The sequence below is a fragment of the Colletotrichum fioriniae genome, assembly GCF_027942845.1.
Source record: "Colletotrichum fioriniae strain IMI 355084 chromosome Unknown scaffold_9, whole genome shotgun sequence".
NCBI lineage: Eukaryota > Fungi > Ascomycota > Sordariomycetes > Glomerellales > Glomerellaceae > Colletotrichum > Colletotrichum fioriniae.
This window is the reverse complement of record NW_027076845.1, coordinates 224,262-246,294: the sequence shown is the minus strand read 5'-3', so window position 1 is coordinate 246,294 and position 22,033 is coordinate 224,262. Positions and strand designations below refer to the sequence as shown.

The 22,033-nt window shown below is 52.1% G+C and overlaps 6 protein-coding genes across 6 annotated transcripts; 3 read left to right on the top strand and 3 right to left on the bottom strand.

Moving 5' to 3' along the window:
* Positions 1–989: 989 nt before the first annotated feature.
* On the top strand, positions 990–2,938 carry N0V96_007533 (uncharacterized protein; the record flags this gene model as incomplete). Its single annotated transcript, XM_053192839.2, has 6 exons — positions 990–1,243; positions 1,307–1,738; positions 1,814–2,041; positions 2,103–2,364; positions 2,424–2,644; positions 2,704–2,938. 6 exons carry the CDS (start codon positions 990–992, stop codon positions 2,936–2,938), a joined length of 1,632 nt encoding a protein of 543 aa, XP_053049779.1.
* A 737-nt stretch (positions 2,939–3,675) lies between these two features.
* On the bottom strand, positions 3,676–4,554 carry N0V96_007532 (uncharacterized protein; the record flags this gene model as incomplete). The annotated part of the gene is made up of 4 exons (XM_053192840.2): positions 3,676–3,855; positions 3,916–3,995; positions 4,060–4,153; positions 4,207–4,554. The coding sequence occupies 4 exons, from the start codon at positions 4,552–4,554 to the stop codon at positions 3,676–3,678; spliced, it is 702 nt and encodes a 233-aa protein (XP_053049780.1).
* A 1,039-nt stretch (positions 4,555–5,593) lies between these two features.
* N0V96_007531 (uncharacterized protein) lies at positions 5,594–7,249 on the bottom strand (the record flags this gene model as incomplete). The annotated part of the gene is made up of 1 exon (XM_053192841.2): positions 5,594–7,249. One exon carries the CDS (start codon positions 7,247–7,249, stop codon positions 5,594–5,596), a length of 1,656 nt encoding a protein of 551 aa, XP_053049781.2.
* Positions 7,250–8,444: 1,195 nt separating this feature from the next.
* Positions 8,445–11,563, top strand: N0V96_007530 (uncharacterized protein; the record flags this gene model as incomplete). Its single annotated transcript, XM_065758055.1, has 5 exons — positions 8,445–9,449; positions 9,511–10,148; positions 10,203–10,578; positions 10,632–11,184; positions 11,277–11,563. The coding sequence occupies 5 exons, from the start codon at positions 8,445–8,447 to the stop codon at positions 11,561–11,563; spliced, it is 2,859 nt and encodes a 952-aa protein (XP_065613197.1).
* A 3,673-nt stretch (positions 11,564–15,236) lies between these two features.
* Positions 15,237–19,495, top strand: N0V96_007529 (uncharacterized protein; the record flags this gene model as incomplete). Its single annotated transcript, XM_065758054.1, has 7 exons — positions 15,237–15,350; positions 15,418–15,559; positions 15,736–15,936; positions 15,995–16,210; positions 16,268–17,241; positions 18,080–18,386; positions 18,846–19,495. The coding sequence occupies 7 exons, from the start codon at positions 15,237–15,239 to the stop codon at positions 19,493–19,495; spliced, it is 2,604 nt and encodes an 867-aa protein (XP_065613196.1).
* A 656-nt stretch (positions 19,496–20,151) lies between these two features.
* N0V96_007528 (uncharacterized protein) lies at positions 20,152–21,661 on the bottom strand (the record flags this gene model as incomplete). Its single annotated transcript, XM_065758053.1, has 5 exons — positions 20,152–20,656; positions 20,707–20,797; positions 20,856–20,970; positions 21,024–21,280; positions 21,346–21,661. The coding sequence occupies 5 exons, from the start codon at positions 21,659–21,661 to the stop codon at positions 20,152–20,154; spliced, it is 1,284 nt and encodes a 427-aa protein (XP_065613195.1).
* Positions 21,662–22,033: the final 372 nt, after the last annotated feature.

Sequence of the window (22,033 nt, the reverse complement as noted above, 5' to 3'; positions counted from 1 at the left end):
CCTACTCGGGATCAGATACCCCAAACGCCCGAATTTAGCCAAAATGGCAGACCGTTTCTGGGCGCGGGGGTTTGAATGACCGACTCATGAACCAGTCATTCGACGCTCACGATCCCCACACTGCGGGGAGAGGATGAAGCAGAACGCGGGGGGGCTCTCCGCCTCAAATGTCGGAAATGTCGGGGATACTGGGGTAAACCGAGGACTGGAGTCTGGGAGGGAGTAGCGTGCGGAGAGAGTTTGGGGAAGAAGTGGGAATAAGTGCAACGTCAGCCCAGAGGAACCCCCTTGTTGGTCCTCTCAACTTGGCTATTCCAGCCACCCGCTCGTAAACCGTAGATCGTTACCCCGGACTCTCATGAACTAGACCTGGATTTACCTGGTAGGGTTGCGCACGACTCGTAAGGTATACGATAGCCCTCAGGCGTTGAGCGGGAACCTGATTCGATAGAGACCCCTGATGTCTCGGCTTCGCAAATAGCCTGTAGTTTTCCCTCCAATGAGAAGTAATATTGTGAATTGGACTGGGGTGTTTCCGAGGGATCTCTTGGGTTTTGTCAAGCACCCGGCAAGCAATCTTGGCAACGTGCCATCCGACTTGGAGGGCAGACTTAATCTCCGGGTATTAGCAAAGAAGGCCAGCAGACACCACGCGATGGGCATACGCAACACGGGAGTCAGGTGTTGCCAAGGTAGATCGATGTTGAGCCTCCACGCTCGGCTTTGCCGTTCGTGCCCGGCTCAGAGGAAACCGGTTATTGGGGGCGGACAAGGGGGCTTGTTGCATGAGGGCATTTGACGGATAAGATGAGCGAGTCCGAACCACAACGCTGGGTTTCCGCTACTCTCCTTCTTTCCATCAGGGTGTTGCAGTGTCACTCTCCAAAAGCATATTCTCGACGTCTGCATCGCGGCACTACGAGATTGCTCTCAGCTCCAACGACACCTGTTAGGGTTTTCTTCGTGCGAGATCGACTTTGAGATTCAACATGGCTTCTCAGGTTCCGGCTGAGGATCGAGCCGGCGGTCCGACCGTCGACGCGATCGAGCCCGTCCCCGAACCATCAACACCGGCGAACACGGTCCAAGAAAAGGCGGCAAAGTTCCTCGCAGAGCACGGAGGCGGTGACACGACTTTCACGTATGAGGAAGAGCAAGCCGTTCTGAAGAGGATCAACTTTCGCATTCTGCCCTTGATTCTTGGGGCGTATTTCTTTCAGCAGATGGATAAGAGTTCCCTCAGGTGAGTGAATCTGCACCTAGGCCGCCAGATATAATTGGGTCGCTGATGGATCGACTCCGAAAGCTATGTTTCCATCTTCGGCATCAAGGAAGACGCACACCTCGTCGGGAAGCAGTACTCCTGGCTCGGTTCGATTCTGTACATCGCCCAACTCGTCATGCAACCCGTCGCCGCCTGGATCCTCGTTAAACTCCCCAACGGGAAAGTCATCGCTGCCGCCATCTTCCTCTGGGGCTCTTCGCTGGCCATCATGTCTTCGTGCACCGACTTCAAATCCCTTCTTGGCCTAAGATTCATGCTCGGCTCTTTCGAGGCCATGATTGCGCCGTCGTGCTTGGCTGTTACGACGACATGGTGGAGAAGAAGCGAGCAGACGTTGGTCACTAGTTCTTGGAACGCCATGAACGGTGTGACCTTCATCGTCGGAAGTCTCTTCACGTATGGTCTGGGCCACATCAACAGCGATAAGCTCTACAAGTACCAGATCATCTTTTTGTAAGTTGTTGAACCAAACTTGAGGCGGACAACTTTGATTCTGAGAATGCCTTGCTAATTTTGTCCGTGACATAGGTTCTGCGGCTTGCTCACCGTCACCTACTCCGCCGTTGTTCTCATCTTCATGCCCGATTCGCCCATGTCAGCCAAGTATCTGACCGAGAGAGAAAAGGTCATCGCCGTTGAGAGACTTCGTGCGAACCAGATGGGTATTCAGTCTGGAGTCTGGCGCTGGGACCACGTCTGGGAGACGTTCCTGGACTTGAAGACGTGGTGCTGGTTCATTCTCATCATTGCTATCTCGTACGTCCCTCAAACCAGAGTCTACTTACGTATGGGCTGTAATACTGACGTTTTTCCACAGCATCGCTAGTGGTGGCATCTCAACCTTTGGTAACTTGATTGTCCAGTCATTTGGATATAGCAGTTTCACAACAATTCTGTTCAATATTCCCTTTGGAGCCATTCAGATTATCGCAATCATGGGAAGCGGCTGGATCGCCACTAGGATCCAAAAGAAGGGCATCGTCATTGCAGGCGTGGCAATCATCCCTGCCATCGGTACCGTCCTGATGCTTACCGTACCGCGTGAGCACAAGGGTGTTTTGCTGTTCGGATACTACTTGGTAAGGCTACAGTTGATGATACAATAAGACGCACGACGTACTGAACTTGCATCAATTAGGTCTCTGCGCTAGCTGCCATCACCCCTCTTATCTTTACATGGCAGGCACAGAACACCGCCGGCGACACCAAGAAGAAGACCACATCCGCTGTTGTTTTCATCGGCATGTGCACGGGCAACATCATTGGACCGCTATTGTATTCCGTTGATGACGCCCCGGTGTATCGTCCTGGTCTGATTTCCAACCTCATCATGTTTGTCCTCGTCGCCGTCATGGGAGCGTAAGTGGCCATCTCCCTCCTTTTTCCTCTCGCACAATGTTGACTGACTGGTTGTTCAGCCTGATTCCTCTTTACCTCAAGTACCTCAACGTTCAGCACGCTAAGCGTCGCGAAGCGCTCGGCAAGAGCACATTGATTGTTGATGAGTCGATGATGCGCAACAAGGATAAGCAAGAGGGCAAGGCGGTCGAGATCGAGGAGGACGCTCAACACCAACACCGTGCGATTGAGGAAGATCACGGTCTGCAGGACATGACGGATCTGAAGAACGAGGACTTTATCTTTGTGTACTAGGAAGTCGTTGACATACCGACGCGAGACGGGGTACTTGAATGTACATTGATTTTGGCAACCACAACACCTGGCATTTTGATGCACGATCGGTTGAGTGAGCGTTTGATTTATTTGAAAGACATCTGATGACTAAAGGTAAGGTACCTGGTCGTAAGCCACCTAGGCACCAGGGCTGTGGCTGTTTGTGGCCCCTTATCACCAGACAGGCAGCGCAGATAAGACGTTTTCTCGGTGTGAGAGGTGAGACCAAGGTGAGTGGGAAGCTGACCGATGCACGGATGTTCCTCACCACTGGCTCGCTTCCGCATTCGGCTAGTAGGCAGGTGTGACGCCCCCACCCTGTTTCTTTGCAGCAGACCCACATTCCTCGGTGACGAAACGAGCACAGACGACAAATGTTCCAGTTCCTTGAGAATTAATCTTTTTCGTTTATTCAAGTTGTTTTGGCTCGAAGGCCTCTGCTGATATCAGGAAGAAAGAAAAAAACGCTACGGCTAGTGTGTCTTTTTGCCTCCACCACGAAACGCCATGCGTCGATCATCAAGACCAGACCGAAAATGCTACTGCAGGAGAAAGTAAAAACAAGTTTATCGTCAAGAGTCATAAAAAGCATTACCTCCCCCCCTCGTCTCTACCAAAACTCATTCTAGTTGCCTGGCCTGATCGATAAGCAAGCCCCGAGTCGCCAGCTTCTCGGGTTCTCGATACTGTCATCGCCATTTCATCCCTTGAGACCGTTACTTGGTCTGCTGCACGATGAAGGACGATGCCTGGGCGATGTAGTCCTGCTTTGAGAAGTAGCCGAGATGGACGGTCAAGTTCTGGCCTGAGGCGCAGAAAAGATCCGTGTCATCACAGAAGGACGCGAACTTGCTTGTCAGACTCTGGCATGGACCGAGGTCCATACGGGGGAAGATCTGCGAGGCAATGATCAGTCACACGGGAACGGAGATGCGATTGAGGCCTGAAGTACATACGCCATTCTTCTTTGAGGTTCCCTTGGCGAAGGGCTGGCCAGCGATGAAGGTTGGGTCGCCGAACAAGACGACGGCAGCGACTTTTGAGCCATGTCAGCAATCGGGTTACGACTCTCATGCCGCATCGAAGATCGATGGACTTACTCTTGCTTCCGACCATGGGTGCCTGGGCAACGGTCGTGTTGAAGTTAGGGCCATCTGTGGTACCGCAGAGGGTATCCAGCGACACTTGTGCGCCCTGCAACATGTCAGACACAGCGTCATCGTATCAACTTCACGGTGAACACATACCTGGGAGTATCCCATCAAGACGAGCTTCGACTGGGGGCACTGCTGCGCTTGCTGGTTGAGAAGGGTCGTCATGTTCATGACACCAGCCGACACGGAGGGCGGATACGGATCGAGCTGTGCCGGGTACACCAACGGCGTGATGACGGAGCCGGGAATCTGCATTGATGCGTTCATGGCAATGTTGCCCAACAGACCGGCACCCTGCGCCTCGAGACTGCCGCGAGCTACGATAATGTTGACCGGTGCGCAAGCGGCTGGCGGGCCCGGTGGGGGAGGCTGCTGTTGAGGCAGGGCCAGAACCATGGGGACAAGGGCGGCGAGAGCCGACAGACTGATTTGAGGCTGCATCCTTTCGACTGTGAGATGTTGTTCTTCTCAGAGTAGGTGGATCACAACAGGAGGTGGAAGGTGTCTGTGTATTTTATTGAAGGATGGAAGTCGAGAAGGATATCTGAAAGGATATCTGAATGGAGAAAAAAGGTTGGTTGGCCCGATCCATCCAAGTTCGTGGGGTCATGACCGTCTTCTTGTACTGACCTCCATCCAGAATCTGGGACGAGAGAGAACGACACGTCCCTCGGCATCTCGAGAGGAGTGGGCCACCACCACACCCTCCATGTGCTGAAATGGGGGTTTTGACATCCGCTGCCAGAGCCTCTTTTGGAATCTCTGATATCACAGACATGCAGAAGCACACAGGATGATCCCTGTCTGGGTTTTGGTGATTTGCCTGTTGGCAGGGCCCTTTCTCTTCCCCGAGAACACCCTTGACGTGCTCACCCACGTCCGAGCCACTCACGAAGAACCCCTGGAGAACTTCAGCGCGACTTTGTCCCGAGTTGGTGTGGATTTGCAACCTTTCCCCGATCGGGGCATCGTGTGAGAAGAGACTGGGGATTGGGGGATTTGGGGCATTGTGGGAGGGCAGGAGAGCGGCCAGTGCCATCTTGCCGCAGAGCCGGAAACACGCACGAGATGGGATGAAACTATTCCCAGAATACTGCGCCGGCTGGCATACTGACACACACACACACACACACACACACGACTATAACCTTACTCACACAAATCACTGACTTGCGTTCTCTCTTTCGCATACAGACACACGCAAACGCACAGCACATACATACACACACACACACACGAAAAGAAGTACACACGAACCTTTATTTACAAATCTCTGAACATGTCATGTGGGAGCCGACAAATACTTGTACACGAACACCACCAATTGGCTGGGCTTTGTCATTTTTGCCTCTCGGCTGCATATACGGGGCGTATGTACTGAACTACAGCAGTCAATAGCAGCGACCGCGGCACAAACAAAAAGTCTGATTCTCAACATGAACGGATGGAGGAGAGCAGTTCCCACCTCCCGAATAATATCCTACGCATCGGGTGATGCCCACACCCTCCGCCCGTCAAACCAGGTGGCCTTGATCTCGCCCTTGAGCAGGCCCTGCGGCGTCCAATCCATCTCCGCCACCACAAAGTCCGCGCGCTTGCCAATCTGCAGAGAACCCGTCCGATCCTCCGCAAACACGCTCTTTGCAGTTCCGAATGCGCCCGCCGTGATAGCCTCGCACACGCCCAGCTTAAAGTGCTCGTTGACGACCACGTCGTACCCCGGTTCCCTGGCGGACCGCCGCGTCGTCGCGACGTAGGCGTTCTGCAGCGGCGCCCAGGGGGCCGTGGGGCTGTCGCTGCCGAGTGCGAGCAGCGCGCCGTGATCTGCGAATTCGCGGTAGGCAAAAGCGCGCTCGCAGCGGTGGGCGCCAATGAGGCGCGGCCAGGCGCGGAGGATGGCCGGGTCGGCGTGGACAGGCTGAATCGAGGCCGTGAGGCCCAGCTCACCCAGATGCTTTGCGTCCTCGGGGGATGCCATCTCAATGTGCTCGAGGCGGTGGCGGCGGCCAGGCGTGGCGTGGTTGGCGAGGGCGTTGACTGCGTTCTTGATGGCTGCGTCGCCTATCGCGTGCAAGGCGATTTGCAATCCGGCGGCGTCTGCCCTCGCGACCACGGGGCCGAGCCACTCGGGGCTCCAGAAGGGCGGGGGGGAACCCACCTCGGCATAGGGCTCTGACAGGTGGGCAGTGCAAGCGTCGATGATGCCGTCGGTGATGATCTTGATGCCTACGATGCGCAGGTCGGGGGAGGTGGCCTTGTTCAGCTCGTTGTGGAGTTCGATGGCCCGATCGACCTGCTTGAAGCGCTCCTCTTCGGATTCGGATGGCTTGATGAGCCAGTAGGCGTGGATGCGCATGGGCAGGTTGGGTTCCTCGGCGCGGAGCGAGCACGCTGCGTCCCATGCCGGCTCGTCCATGGCCATCTCAATCAGTCCTGTGTAGCCTGATGCGTTGTAGGTCTGCACGGCATCCTTCATGGCGTCCATCCGATCTCTCTTAGGGGCCACCTGGGCGAGATGAGGCCACACGATGGTGAGCACGGCGGCCTCGCTGAGGAGACCCGTCGCTTTGCCCTCGGCGTCGCGGTGGATCTTGCCTCCTGACGGGTCCGGCATGTTCTCGATGCCGAGCTCCTTGATGCCGGCTGTGTTGCACCAGGTCGAGTGGAGGTCCTTTGTGTCGATGAAGATTGGTCGGGGGTCAATGTCGTCGAGCATGGTCTTGTCGACACCGTCGGGGGTCATGGAATGCATCCACAGCTTGCACATGATGCGCGGAACATCTGGGTTGGCGACGGCGTACGCCTTGATGGCGGCGCGGATCTCGTCCAGTGATGTGCAGTTCTCGAGGCTCACTTTGCGCAGCGACTGGCCGAGGAGGAGGAGGTGCACGTGGCCGTCGATGAAGCCCGGCAGGACTGTCCTGCCTTCCAAGTCATGTGTGGTGACCTCTCCCGATGTGTGTCTTGCCTTGAGGTCCTCCGCTGTGCCAATGTTCTCAATAATGCCGTTGGCGACAAACATGCTCTCGGCAAAGGTGGGTTGTGTCTCGAGGCTGGCTTCGGCGCTGTGCAGAAAGATGCGCCCGTTGACGAAGAGCTCCCCTGCGCCTGCTACTTGTTTTGCAACTTGCGCCATGATTGTGATGTTTCTATCCTTGCGTTTGCGCCCAGTCTCGTATGCTCAAAATGTTTTGCGACAGAGGAAATCCGTTTGCGCCTGCGTGTGTCGCTGCAATGTGTCGTTATTGACTCGGGTGGTGTGAGGGAGGGATATGGTCGGCTTTGCTGGTGAGGGGCAGCCCGCCTCGGCCTGCGTCGCTGCGGATTGCGGACCGCGGGGTTCGCATGGTGGGGTTGCGCTGGGAAGGATCTGATAAGATCTGATATGAGGCCTTTCCCCTGCAACTGGAAGGTACCTTATCTCGGTGGACTCGGTCAAGGTGGGGTGAAGGATTCGCTTCACCGAGGTGAATGTGTTGACGCCTTCCTCTTCCTGCACTGCGTAATAGAATGGACCTGGGAAGGGAAAGAACCGCCGGTAGTAAAATTGAACTGCACGGTGAGCCGATTAGGCGCCAATCGTGGCAACCATGCTAATCTGCCGTCTTGGAATTGAGGCTATTCCCAATTGTGCACTCGATATCCCAGAAATCAACGTCGAACCCAGATGCTCATCATCGTTGCCGCCTTCAATTCTCTCCTAGTGCTTTAATTCGAAACTTATGCCGAAGGACGGCTTTTCGATTTTTGACATTGTCTTTCAGATCCCACCTGGCCTTTCTTGAACGTCGGCCGAACCTTCTCTCTCAAAACACTTGAGAATCCTTGTCTCTTCGGGGTAAGGTACTTGCCGTCCACACTTGCTTCTCATTGCTCCTTCGTTCTCATCCTGCCAAACTTCAAAGGCAACTCTCAATTACCACGGGTATTTAACCACACTGATTCTTTCAGCCCCACTTCCCCCAGACAACTTCAACCCATCCTCTCCGTCTTCTCAAGTACCTTCCCCAATCACTCCAAGTTCAACATTCTCTCTTTCTTCTCACTCGATCATACTACTTTCTAGTTTCTTCATCATTTTCAATCTCTGGCATCGCAACTTGAGATCTCAGGCGCGCGGATTCCATATCATCGTTCTGATTTTGCACCTATTTGCATATGGACAAGCAACTTCCTTTCCTCGACATCGTTTCAACTTTCATCACAAGAGCTCGATGTAACGAAAGGGGTTTCACGCGCTGGGGGCTTTTTTTCTTCTTCCGATTCTTCAGAATTGCGAGACGTTACTTCCGACTCAATACAGCTAAGAGACGTTCCTTCCCAGTTGCACAATGGACCCCAGTCAGGCAGTCATCGGAGTGAAGGCAGAGCAGCATGATGACATCGAACCAGTTGCTCTCTTCAAGGAAGAAATCAAAGTGAAGGGCGAGCGGCATGAGGATGTCACCGCAGATGCCTCTCTCAACACAGAGATTAAATCTATTGGGCAGCGAGCTCTACTGACGTTCTCATACATCGAAAGGATGAGAAAAGTCAAAGACCCAGATCTCTGGCAGCTGTTTTACGAGAAGGTTCTGCCGCTTTTGGACGACCTCCAGCCAGCTTGCGAGACCATTTCTTCCTCTCGCAAACTTCAGCCTGCTCTTAAAAGGGCAGCAACTCACTGGATTGACCAAATCTCTGATCTTCGTGATCAGGCGAAGCGCTCCCATCAAACTGTCATCGGTGTCCTAGGCAACACGGGAGATGGCAAAAGCTCAACCATCAACGCTCTACTAGATGAACAGAGGTATGATCAAACGCTCAACTCGCAGGATAGAACTCAGCTGATTATGTTTAGCTTGCTTCCCACGAACTGTATGCGCGCATGCACCGCTGTCGCCACCGAGGTTTCTTACAATCATGATGAAGACGAAGAGAACCCATACTGCGCGGAAGTTGAGTTTGTTTCTCGAGAGGAATGGGCCAAGGAAGTCAACATACTGCTCATGGAATTCCTCGCTGAAGAGACTAATGAAAGAAACGATTTGGACCCGGAAAGTGATGCAGCGAAAGCCTTGGCAAAAGTTCAAGCGGTCTATCCGTCATTGAGCCTGGAAGATTTGGCAAGCAGCACCTCGGCCCAGCTGGCTACCCATCCAAGCGTGGATCGCCTTCTGGGTACCACCATGACGGTGAAATGCGACAATGCACAGGATATCCGCGAGCAACTCGAACCCTACGTCGACTCGAACGACAAGGATGACGAGACGGCGGCATTCTGGCCTTTGGTGAAGGTTGTTAGAATCTTTACCAAAGCTAGAGTGCTCGCAAACGGTGTCACAATCGTAGACTTGGTATGTTAGGCTTCATGTGGAAATCGATTGTAAGGAAGATAGCTGACATTAAATCTGGCAGCCCGGCCACCAGGATTGGGATGCAGCCAGAGCTGCGGTAGCAAGCGAGTACATCAAGTGCTGTTCGGGGGTCTGGGTTGTGGCTCCAATCAACAGAGCTGTTGATAACAAAACAGCCAAGGACATCATGAGCGACTCTATCAAGCGTCAACTCAAGCTTGATAGAGCATTCTCGGCTTTGACCGTCATTTGCTCAAAGACTGACGACATGACGCTCAGCTCTGGGATCGAAAGCATGAAGTCGAAGCTGGACAAGGATACTAAGACAGCATGGGGCCAGGTTCAAGCCCTAGGTCGGCGCATCGCGGCTCTGGAGAAGGAGCTCATGGTTGTCCGAGGTCGTCGCAAGACATCTCGGGTTTCAACCAGTAGCCTCGACACGGGTCGCGCAGCGAAGAGAGCGCGAACCGAGCCGCCCAGTAAGCAAGTCGAGAGAGGCACATTCGATACCTCCTCCGAACTGAGCAATGATGATGGTGTCGTCGACTCCGATCCGAATGCTGAGAAGCGCAAAGAACTCGTGGAGTTAACAGAAGAAAAGCGAGAGCTGATGGATGAGGTCCATGCACGTCTGATTCGGAGGCGCAACCAGCTTTGCCGAGATGCTGTCAGGAAGCACCTCACTAAGGGTTTCAAAGAGTAAGTGAGAAACCACGCCATAAAGCCGTTGAAACTAATTGATAACCAACTTAGTCTTGATCGGCATGATCCGGCCAACACCAATGGACATGGCCAAGCTGACGAGGAGTTCCGCGACTACGACGGAATGTCCGCTTTGACTCCTGTCTTCTGCACCAGCAGCCTCGTATACCAGAAGATGCAAGGCCTTGTGGCCGATAACGATGATGATACCCCTGGCTTTGACACCGAGCAGGACACAGAAATTCCTCAGCTCCAAGCTCATGCTCAGAAGCTGACCGAAGAGCTTCGAATCGCGAAGTACCAGGAGATGCTTAACAGTATCTGCCAAATCCTTAACTCCATCGCGATATGGGCCCAGGACACGGCAGAGACTACAGCCACGATCGACGGGGACCGTCTAAAGGAGATGCTGGCACGCTTCAATGTCGTGAGTATCGCCTCCATGTTGGTTTAATGAAACGCGGAAATAACACTCAGTAGGCTTTGAATGGTGAGGTCGAGGATTGCCGCGATAAGTTGCACATGGCAGCAGAGACTGTTCTGTATGAGGAGATGAAGCGCTTGAGCTCCGCTGCCAGTCGGGCGGCAGTTCCTACGGCAATTGGCTGGGGCAACATGAACTTCTCTACGCTAAAGGCAACGTTTCGCCGCAGCGGCATATGGAAGTCGAATAATTTCAACGAAGACTTATTAAGACCTATCACGGATAACCTGACAGAGACTTGGGCCAACTTCTTTCAGTCCAGTATCCCAGGTGTGCTCGACAGCTTCTCTGTCTCCGCGACTCACCGACTAGGCGCGTTTCATGAGGATGTCATGAAGCAACTTGGGATTCAAGACTACGATCACGATGATTCACCTACAATCGTCCAGCTCAATCGGCAGCTCGACCTCCACAAGTCAAAGATTGTTCGACTTGCCGCTCAAAGTCGAATGGGAGTCGATGATGCTCAGAAAGACGCCAACAGAGCGTTGACTACACCAGTTGCCGAAGCAATGACCCCTGGCTATGAGGAGTGTGCTCAGATGCGTGGTGAGTATGATTCCGTTGCAATAAATGTCTTCCAGAATCCCCAGGGAAAGGCTTTTAGGTACCTATACTAATCAGATTGCAAACCTACACAGGAAATGGATCAGTCAAGAAGATCAAAGCCAGAATTGAAGAATACGTTCTCAACCGGAAGGTCAAGATGTTCCGCGACGCAATCAGAAACGTCAAGGACGTCCTCGAAGACGGCTTGAAGATGGTTGGTGAAGACATGGCGGCCGATATCAAAAATATCGGAGTCACTATGGAAGGTGACTACATACTTGCACTGGCAGAGAAGCAGGAGTCGGCACGTCGTCTGGAGGAGGCGTCTAAGAGGGAAATGCTTGAGTTCTTGGAGCGTGCCGCGGAGCATTTCAGATAGATGGGCATGCGGCATTTCCAATTGAGATGGGGAGATGGAGATTGAATCGAGAGACGTCAGCGGAGAACTTCGTTGAAACATTAGCATTAGACTTCATTTTATCTCAAGTCGTTGATTCACTTCGATCCAGAGGCCGATTTCATTCAAAACCGATAGATCGAGCGACAGACAATTCTACTGAACTCATCTCTAGGGGTGAAGACACTCAAATCGCCATACGGCGTGGAGTAGCTTCGAGTTTTGGGGACGTCAGAGGAATTGTATCATGTCATGGGTCTGGTATAAAGGATACGTTTAGGCACCGTGGTAAAATATTGATGTGATACGGAGGGATAGAGAAGGCAACCTAAAGGAGAGATGCAGAGTCAAGTATCAACATTGCCTGTGTCCAAGCTTGGCTATATGGTCTCACTCGTTTTGATATGCAAGCTACTCATGAAGGAAAGCATACATTATAGAATGAAAAGATGAAGGTGCCATTATATAGAAAAGGGAACGACTGAAGGGACGACGGGAAAGGATGCAAGAACTTTTGCGGTCTCAACATACAAGGCCTGAACCGGAGCAAGCACGAATGCTCTTCGAATGCAGAGAGTGAGCCCCGAACGCCGCAAGGCCGTCAAGGCCCTAAAGCGGCGCTGCATGGGAGTTCGGGCAAGGCGGAGACGTGAGCATGTTGATGGATTTCAAGTTTTGTTGATTTGAGTACCTTGACGGAGACTTCAATCTTTTGTGCCTTAATTCCGACAAACAGACACAAGGCACCAGCATTACTATTTACCTTACGCCACCCGCCATCTCCGGCTGTGTCGTTGAATACGCTCCTCTTGAACTTGTTTCACATGACATTACAACAACATAATGCCTTGCTGACCCCCATCTTTCGAGGGGGCGTTCTCCTGGTTGTACTTTTCCCAAGGTGAACTTTACTCTTTTTTCCTATCTCCGATCATGAGCTCTTCTCCATTACGCCTCTCAGAGACGAAAGTGCGATAATACAATAGGTGCACCGTTTTTTACATCGTATGCTCAGGTAAGTTATATTCAGCGGTGTCTCACTGACTTGTCTTAACCGCATCTTTCTAACTCACTCCAGAACGGAATGCTCAACGGCGCCCGTAGTGCTGCGACGCAACAAAAGGCCATGGACGATGCCATGGACAACGAGATGAAAACCAGGCTCAGCTTGGTGACCAAAATTCGGGAGGAGCTTGATTTCAAGAGACGAACGGGCTTTTTCAGCATCTATAGAGCGGGCTTCTGGAGTCTTCTCATGGTCCTGGATATCGGTCTGCTCCAGGACCTCTTGCACAAATTACAAACCCTTCGGCCCCTTCCAATGAAAGAGAAGAGCGCATACATACGTTGTCTCGAGCATCTCACATATGCTTTTCCGCGATTCATCAGACTATGCAAGTAACCCTGCGATGCCATTTGAGTAAGATACTACTTTAGCATGCTAATAATGCGATAGTTCTTAGTCAATGGGTTCCTGATGACGGATCTGGTACCATGACGCCTGAAGAACATGCCCAATTCGAAATCGAACGAACAAAAGTAAGAATATAAATTTGCTTCACTTTGGATACTACTGATGACTACGTGTCAGGCGCGGGGTCGCGATGGGGGTCTTTGCATTGCTACTGGTGTTGCGGACCCGGAAATCTGTTACAACGTCGCTGCAATTATTTGCCCTCCTGAAAGTCTGTTCCTACTGACCAGCTTTGTACATTCTGCAGCAGTGGTCGGATGGGATGAAGACTTTTACGCCAGGATCAAGTCAAAGCTTTCAGAAAGTCGCAAGGGCACTACAACCCTGATGACGAACATGCTGTGTCTAAGCCGTCAGCTAGAGCCCAGCTGGTCCGAAGGACTCTTCGCCCTGGAGCCCCTTGAATCACTCGACGACAACTCATCCCTGACCATAATTCGACTAAGGGTTCATTGGCTGAGACGTACTAGGATTGCGTCTATGGCTAGCAGGATTGCAAAGTCCTTTTCCACAGACCCCCGCGATGTTTTTCTCGAAGAGGAATGGAGTCACGTCAACTCTCGCCCGATCAAAGATGGATCTATCATTGAGATCTCGGCTGAGAGCCAGGATCAGCTCCCAGATCGAGACTTGCTTCGCCTGAGGTGGCTTCTGATGAGGCTCCATGCTTTATCTGGGGCGCCGGACCCCCGTATATACCCTCATGGCCTGAGTGAGATTGGTGACATGATGGTTGTAGGGGGCATATACGATGACGACCACTCGGAATATTACGAAGAGGGGGGGGGGTAAAATGACACCCAAAAGAAAAAAATGAAAACATCCTCACCAGTTGATCAGGCGGGTTGAACCGTCTGCTGTTAAATATCTATCTTACTTTACCTTGTCATGAAGAATGACCATTTTCAACCGCCAAAACAGGCTCACTTTAACTACTATTTTCGATACTTTACTACGGACAATAAGTTATGGACTTTTCAGCAGAGTCGTTGCCTAGAGCGGCCTGTCTTAATGCCTCTAAGAGAGTAGTCATCACGATAACTACACCTGGACGCATTAGTTATCTTGGGTAACGAAAGCGAAAGCTAAAGACTAGAACCTCCGCGCACTCACAGCTAGACCATGACGTCATTAGAGCACCTGTACTTCAAGCTCTGCTCCTTTTTCACTAGATCATGGACAAGAAAGTCGCTTAGGTACCTATTTACAACGAAAGCCTGAGTGGCAGATGTCTCTACGACGGAGCCTACCTAAATCTTCGATGTGCCCAATCAGGACACGTCACACGCGCATAGGGTTGTGCCAATGACATTGCCCAGGCCATTGATTCTCTGCATGTCGCATCAGTCAAGCAGGCTGGGGAGTGGCAAAAGTGGTCATTCTTTCGAAGACTGAAGGCCGAGGACCTAACCATTGAACATTCGAGGGACGAAGGTGCAGACGCCTAACGCATCCACACATCCCTCTGTCCCAGTCGACGAGAAATCACCGAGATCAGAGGTCAGCCATTGTCTGGCAGATTGTCAACCTTGACAAGGCATACAAGGGAGGCGAGCGTCAACCGGAATACCTTATTTGCAGGGTGTCGACGAAGTGACTCGCTTTACAGAATCTCCTCTCTGGGCGATGTGCAGCTGGGTGGTCTTGGCTCTGCAATACGTGGTCCAGTCAGAGATGAGGAAGCTCTTCGCGTGGTGGTTTTGGGAAACACTGGCGATAAATTTGCGTTTTGCTGGGTAGGCAGACTTTTAAGGCGCCCCCTCTGCTGATGAAAAGGCTTGGGAGGCCCGCATACATAAGTCATGGCTCCCACGCATTGTTTCGACAAACATTGACAACCTGTCCTATCAGTTTTCCCTGGGCCGAGACGCCTGATTTTGTTGCAAAGGGTCTTGTATTATCATCGACTGATATCAAGCAAACCCAGTTTCAATGAGTCGCAACGATGGAAATCCAGTCGGTGGTGACGAAGAGGCGAGCTATCCTTTGACGGACGGTGAAATTGATGAAATCTTTCGTCCTGTAATGGAAAGGTTTCTGTTGTCCGTCCCGGCAGAGGACAGAGCTCAGATGCAGAGTTTCCGAACGAGACAAGATGTCGAAGCGCACATAAAAGCTCTGGCTGTTGGAGACTCCAGACTCCCGTCTATGCCGAAGAGCGTGGATAAATTTTGCCAGTCAATGGCTGGGTTGTCCAAGCGACTCGAGCCGTACTTTTCCGCTATCGATAGCTACTCCTCGGTCAAACCTGAAATCCTCGGTCTTATCTGGGGCACTGTTCAGTTCCTATTCAAAGTAAGTTGCATCTGCATTAGGGCGGTCTACAGGAATTGCACAAGGAGATTGAACTCACAGGAGATAGTTGTGCAGGAACTACGAAAGCTTCATGGAGAAGCTCGCAGATATGATCAGCCAGGTGACTAACGATCTGAGATTGCACGAGCGGTACGCTCTAAGCTCTATGAAGATGGCCCATGGCCTGAATAAGTCGGCGTTTGCCACATGTACAAGGATGATGGCCGACGCCCTCGTCATGTTATACTTCGATGTCTTGGAGCTACTATGGACAGTCTGCAATCTATTTTCCAAAAGGAAGAACCACCGTGAGTCAAAGTTCTTATCTCATCCATGGTGAGGCTAAATCGTCCCATCTCAGGATTTCAAGATATGCTACGTTTAGGCAAAATCTTTTGGGTCCCTTTCGATGACCACTTTGCGGACTTTCGGCGCAAGTTCAAAGCGCACCAGGCGTTCCTAGAGTCCTGTCTCCGGAGCGAGCAGATGACCGCGCGTATCATGGCTTTTCAACAGCTGAAGCAGCAGAACAAGGACGAGCTGGATCGGCTAGCACAGATCCAGAAAGAAGTTGACAAACTGAAGCGTATGTAACATTCCTTATGATTTATCGCACCTGTTTCTGACGTTGAAGACGACCCCAGAAAACAAGTTCGCAAGCCTGAAGCAATGGCTGAACCCTGATCCCTGGACGACTGCTTTTGAGAATGCTAAGAGACGTCGCCACCCGAATACCTCCACCTGGATTCTGGATCATCCGTGCTACCAAGGGTGGATGGAAACATTCCGTAACAACGGCCAAGAGACGGAGGCCCCAACCAATGAAGACACACTGTTTCCGCAGATCCTCGCGCTCCAAGGTCAGAAGGTGGTACTCTGTCTCTAGGAAAGTCATCGCTAACGCGCCTTCGACTTAGCAAAGCCTGGATACGGCAAGTCTGTTCTGTGCACGCAGATTATTGAAGACCTTCTTCGCGCTTCTGCTGATAGAAAGCAAGATGGCGTACCTGGGGGAAGTGTTGTCTTTTACTTTTTTGATAAGCAGACCGCGTCAGAGCGCGACTACTCAGACGCATTCAGGGCCATCATTACCCAATTACTTCACCAGAACCAAGATCACCCAGAATTAATGGACTTGGGTTTCATTATCAGGGACTTTTCTGGTAGTGGTCAACTGAACGGGTCGACAGAGGACCTGAAAGCTCTCTTGTCACTGATTCTTCGCAAACTCAGAGAGCCAACCCTAGTTCTAGACGGACTTGACGAATGCATCGACGTTCATCGCTTTCTTCAAGACATTCTAGCCGTCACCGCCTCCACTAAGACCCGAATCATTTTTTCCAGCAGACCGAACATAGACTACCACCGCTACATCCATAGGGGGATGGAAAGCGTGTTTTTGGAGGAAGAGGGCAATCTCCAAGACATCAAGAGTTTCCTGTTCCCGGAAATCAACCAGCTCGTCCAGAGTGAGCTACTAATATTGGAAGACACGGCCGAGGAAATCACATGCATGATAGCGGAAAAGTCGCGCTCCATGTTCCTTTGGGCAAGCCTGCTGGTGGAGCACCTTAAGTCCGAGATGATGACGCCCGAGGACCGGCTGGAGGTCATCAACGACATGAGCCTATTCCCGGAGCTGGACTCGCTATACGCCAGGATTCTCCACAAGCTGCACAGTTTACACAAGAGCAGGGGCTCTCAAAGGAACCTGCGGCGCTTATTTGACTGGATCTGTGTCGCTGCCCGCCCTCTGACGGCGAGAGAGTTACGTGAAGCAATTGCTCTCCGGGTTGGCTCCGCTACGAAAGCCAGTCAGAGAATCAAGTATTTTGAACAGTCCATTATAAGGATGACAGGATCCCTGGTTGAGGTCGCCAGCGACAAAACTGTAAGGTTCATACACGCGTCTGTCTTGGAGTTCTTTACCGGAGCGATGGTTGAGTTTGGGGCCCCTCCACCAAAAGATAGCCCGTTCAGGATTGACGTGGACGCCGTTCACCGTTGTATCGCGGCGGACTGCCTATCATATATCATTCACGACGGACCCCGAGTGCCTCTCTCGTCCGCCATTGGCACGGATGTCACGAGCCCTAAAGTCCTGGCCAAGTACAATCTCATGCTTTATGCTACCCAGTTCTGGGGGTTTCACGTGTTCAAGGCTTTGGAAAGCTGGGAGCCTTCCTCGAACACTTTCGTTGCTAAGAAAGATCCACTCATGGCGACACTGATTCAGAACTTGGATCGGTTTCTTTCAGACCCCGCCGTCGTCACTGGTTGGACTGAGGCGGCTTGGACATTTCGAGTGGAGCCATCCCTAGGAGAACTGCCATCAATGGTATTCAAACTGTCCATGTTGCGAGACCTTGCGTTGGGGAGAATGTTGGAGGACTTTGCTCGTGATCTCGAAAGGATGAACACCCAGTGGAGACATATTTTGGCAATAGATCCTTGGGAGATTTGGGAACCAAGCATTTCGGCATTCATGAAGTCGCCGTTCTGGGTACAGAGCCAAGATGCCACGGTCACTTCACTAAGTGAGACGAGCGCCTCACTCGTACCTTCGGGAAAGGACAGAGTATCGGAGCCCGTAGTGGTTTCTTCTGACTGTAGCTCGGACGGGCTGGAGGTTGGCTTAATCAAGGTTTGGCCTTCAAGGTAATTCCCTTTACTGTGTTGCCCCAATGAAGGATGCGAGCTGATTGCCTCGAAGCATATACCAAACTGAGACTATTGTCGCGAACCCGGACACTTTCCGCCTCCGAGATATGCTTGATGACTTGAGTGAAGGCTGGGAGGTAACATATGAGATCAAGGACGTGCAAAGCCAAGATCCGGTCCTCAACATTCGACTAAACCTACCCCCTCAACAAATCAGACGGCTGCTTCAGAAGTCATTCGCGAGCCAGGAGCCCAAAAGATTCGAGTTTCCTGCCTCCTTCTCGCCGGACCTGCGACAAATTACGGTCCTCAAATACCTCATACGGGTATTGCCATCTCAGCCTAGTGACAGCCTGCATCTGAGCAACAGCAGCTGTGCGTTGCAGGATCTAGAGATACCCGGCGTTTATGATCCTGATCATTGTCAGCTGGAAGAGCATACCACATCCATTGGGTGGCGATGCCCTTGCAGTTACGACTGGTACAGAATCTTTTTTTCGCCCATGTCGAGGTATCTCGTTGTCTTTCGTGGCCCGGGCCAACCAAACGGGGTGTACATGTTCAACAGGATGGATTTACTGGTGTACAGAGATGAGAGCGCTGTTGGGCGCGAGCCAAACTTCGTAAAAGTATCCCGGACTTTGGTCAAGGTGAACGTTCATGTTGGGAATAAAGCCTTTGCCTTCCATCCGACACTTCCGATCCTGGCCATTTCGCAGCTTTCAGTCACGAGCTTGTGGTTTTTCGAAGAAGAGTGTAAGGACCTCGATGCAGCCTGCCTGTTATTTACTTCCCATTCCTTTCGTGAGTACTTAATACTTACGCTACATACAGCAGGCAAGAACACGACGACGGTTCTGGCCAATCCACTCAAGGGGCTGTCGTTCTCGCACTGCGGTAACTTCATCCACGGCGAGAAGGTTGGCGGAAATAAGGAGTTCGTGATGGTACCCATTGCAAGGGAGCTGCAGCGATTCAAGCCACACGCACCCAAGCTCTTCGGCAGCGCAACACTATCTAGAGGCCAGAGTGAGCTCGCGCCCAAGGAGCAGCATCTCATGCAGCTTCCCACCACTGTCGAGAGTCAACCGACGCTAGGCACGGATGCAGTCGTGTTTAGCCAGCAGCAAAATGGTCGTCAGATATCGGTCATCCGGCAGTACGGCAACTCAGGGGAGCTGGTATTCTATAAGACTATGGACAACGGCGACTTCGTCAGTGAGTGTCTGATGAGACTTCCGAAATCATCGAGCCTGGACATGGGACATGCCACATTTCTGAATACGTTCGAGACGGAAGCTGATGCCCGAATCATCATCAACAAGGAGCTTCAGGACACATATTCTGTCGAAGAGTCTGTCGGGGAGGACCTGAAGCTGCCTCTGCTTATAAATAGATCACGAGAGTCGATTCCTCGGCACATGGAGAATAAGAGGCTTGCTGTCTCAGAATTCAACAGCCCCTCTAAAAGAATTTGTAGATGAATTGCTGGCCATGATGCCTCGATACTTCTTAGCAGCCTGAACAGCTTTGATTTTCGGCATTGCATGGAAGTTTAGTTGAGCGGACTTCTGTATTTACCGCGCTGTTGGACAAGGGGTTTGTTCTTGTTATTTCATGTTCTGTCTTCGTACATCATGGAAAAAGAAGAGGCGGAGAGATCTGTATAATAAAATAAGATATCTGATCCCCAGTTATTGGCCCAGCGAAACAGTTCAGGTCGCTGTCCCCGCCAGACCCAACGGGCTATCTAGTCCGCGCCGCCGCAGGGGAGGGTCTAGCATCAGGGACCGACCGCTGCTTGACGCACGACGAAGGCCGTCTAACCGGACCAGGCGCCATCGATGCAGAGCGCCTACCAGTGGACCGTCATGGAGCATAGGTACTTTTGGTTGCCGCCACCCTGGTCAAGGTACAGCTTATAGTAACGGCCGTCCGTCATCAGAGCTTGAACTCATCTACTCAAGCAATTACTGCGTCGGTCTAAATGATTACACCGGGCGTTCAACATCAGGATTCTTGATGTGTAACAAGACAGCTCTGTAACTATTCCCATTCTTAATTCCAGTCTCTCACAGCCTACCGCTACAATTCCGCGACTTAGACATCGACGGCAAATTATGAAATCTGATCGCTTCAACTATACGTTTGCGAGCAAGTACTTCATACCGTTCCACTGCTCAATCGCACTAGGAAGGATTTGAGCGGCAGGTAAAACAAAGCCACCACCAGCAGACCCGGAGGGCCTCAACTCGATAGTCCAAGCGACCTCAGCACCAGCAGCGCCGGTCAGGTAGTCCGGAGCGCTACCAGTGGTGGCATACAGAGTAGAGCAGCTGGGTCCGTAGGTGAAGCGAGTGCCGTAGGCCTGGGCAATGGTATTGGCAGTGCTTGTTGCGAGAGTCATCTGGCGGGCATGGTTGGAGGCTCGGGCGGAGCAGTCGTAGCCGTAGGGCAGGAGAATGTACTGGCCGTAGCTGTGCCAGTCGATGAAGAGCTTGATTCCGTTGCCGGCGGCGAGGCGGTCGGTGTAAGCCTTCAGGGCGACCATTTCGGGGGTGTCGCCGGCGGCCTGGCCCTTGTAGGTCTCGGAGCAGTAGTTAGTGGAGGCGCCACCAGGGAGTTGCCAGTTGAAAGGCCAGTTGCTATCGAACGTCAGTTCTGGTTCTTGTAGTTGATGCTGTGATGGACGCACCGGTTGATGTCAGTACCGACGCAAGTGCTGCCGGATCTGACTTGACGGTTCTTGCGCCAAAGGCGGTCGTTTGTCTGAGTGTAAGCAAAACCTTGGTAAAATCAGCTATTTGGCCAAAAAGTGATGGTTCATTGTTGGATGCGTCTTACCATCAGGGTTGACAATGGGCAGAATGTAAAAGTCGTACTTGTCAAGCAAAGCCTTGACAGCGGCATCATTCTTCTGGTAGCCATCAATGAGCTGGTAGGTGAGGTATTCGACAACCTGTCGCAGATTAGCAACATGAATCATATTGACATCAAATTCGGACAATGTACCATGGTGGTGATCCACTCGCGAGCGTGGACGGTGCCGTGCCAGTAGATGGCAGGCTTGGAGCCTTTGCCACCGCTACCCCACAGGTGAATACCGAGGAGGGAACGTCCGCCGTAAGAGTTACCCGCGTTGATCAACTCGGAGTTAGATGGGAAGTTGGATTGCAGGTCGCGGATGAACTGCTGGTGGTCGGCGAAAGTGTGGTACGAGTCAAACCAAGTCAGACTAGGGAGAGCCTGAAGAGAGATATCGTCGTTGCCTGTTCAATGTCAGAACAAGTCCTCCTCACTAAACCTTCTCCTAAGGTCTACATAGGGGATTTACTCTTGTAGGGAGTAAAGGTGCCCTCTTCGGCGATGTCAGCACCAAGATCCTCGTGCAGGATGGACGTCTCGAGACCAAGCTCCTCGAACTTGGAGACATCGCCAGCGGGAATGGCAACGTCAAGGTGCTCGCTGTTGTCAAGATTGAATGGGATCGCCGCAATGTTGGCAATCTTCTTCTTGATCGACGCAGGGTCGTTGTGTGTGGAGATACGGAAGGCCTTGAAGCCATCATAGGTGATCTTCTTCTCGAGAGGAGCCACTGCCGCGGCGGATGCCAGCGGCAGGACGAGAGACAGGGCAGCGAGGAACTTCATTGTCAACGGCAGACTCCAGAAGCGGGTTGACGATGCAGTGAGTTGAAGATTGGAGTGCTGGCCGAGAGTCGGGGTAGCAGGAGCGATCACCCGTCCCTATTTATGGAGATCGGATGATAAATCAAACTCCTGATGTCACCAGTTGAAGCCTTTCAGTGAGCGATTTCGATCCAGTGTCACCGACGGGCCTTTGCAGAAAGTGGTAGGTGTGATTGCTGCTGTCTTGGTCGTACCCTGATAAGCTCTGGGGTTGCGGTCTAATCCTCAGCATCCCCGCAAAACAAAGACCCTAGTCACTCGGCTTACAATTCCGCGGTCAAATTTACCAATGGTCAAATTTACCAAAGGATTGACTGTACTTGTATCCGTACA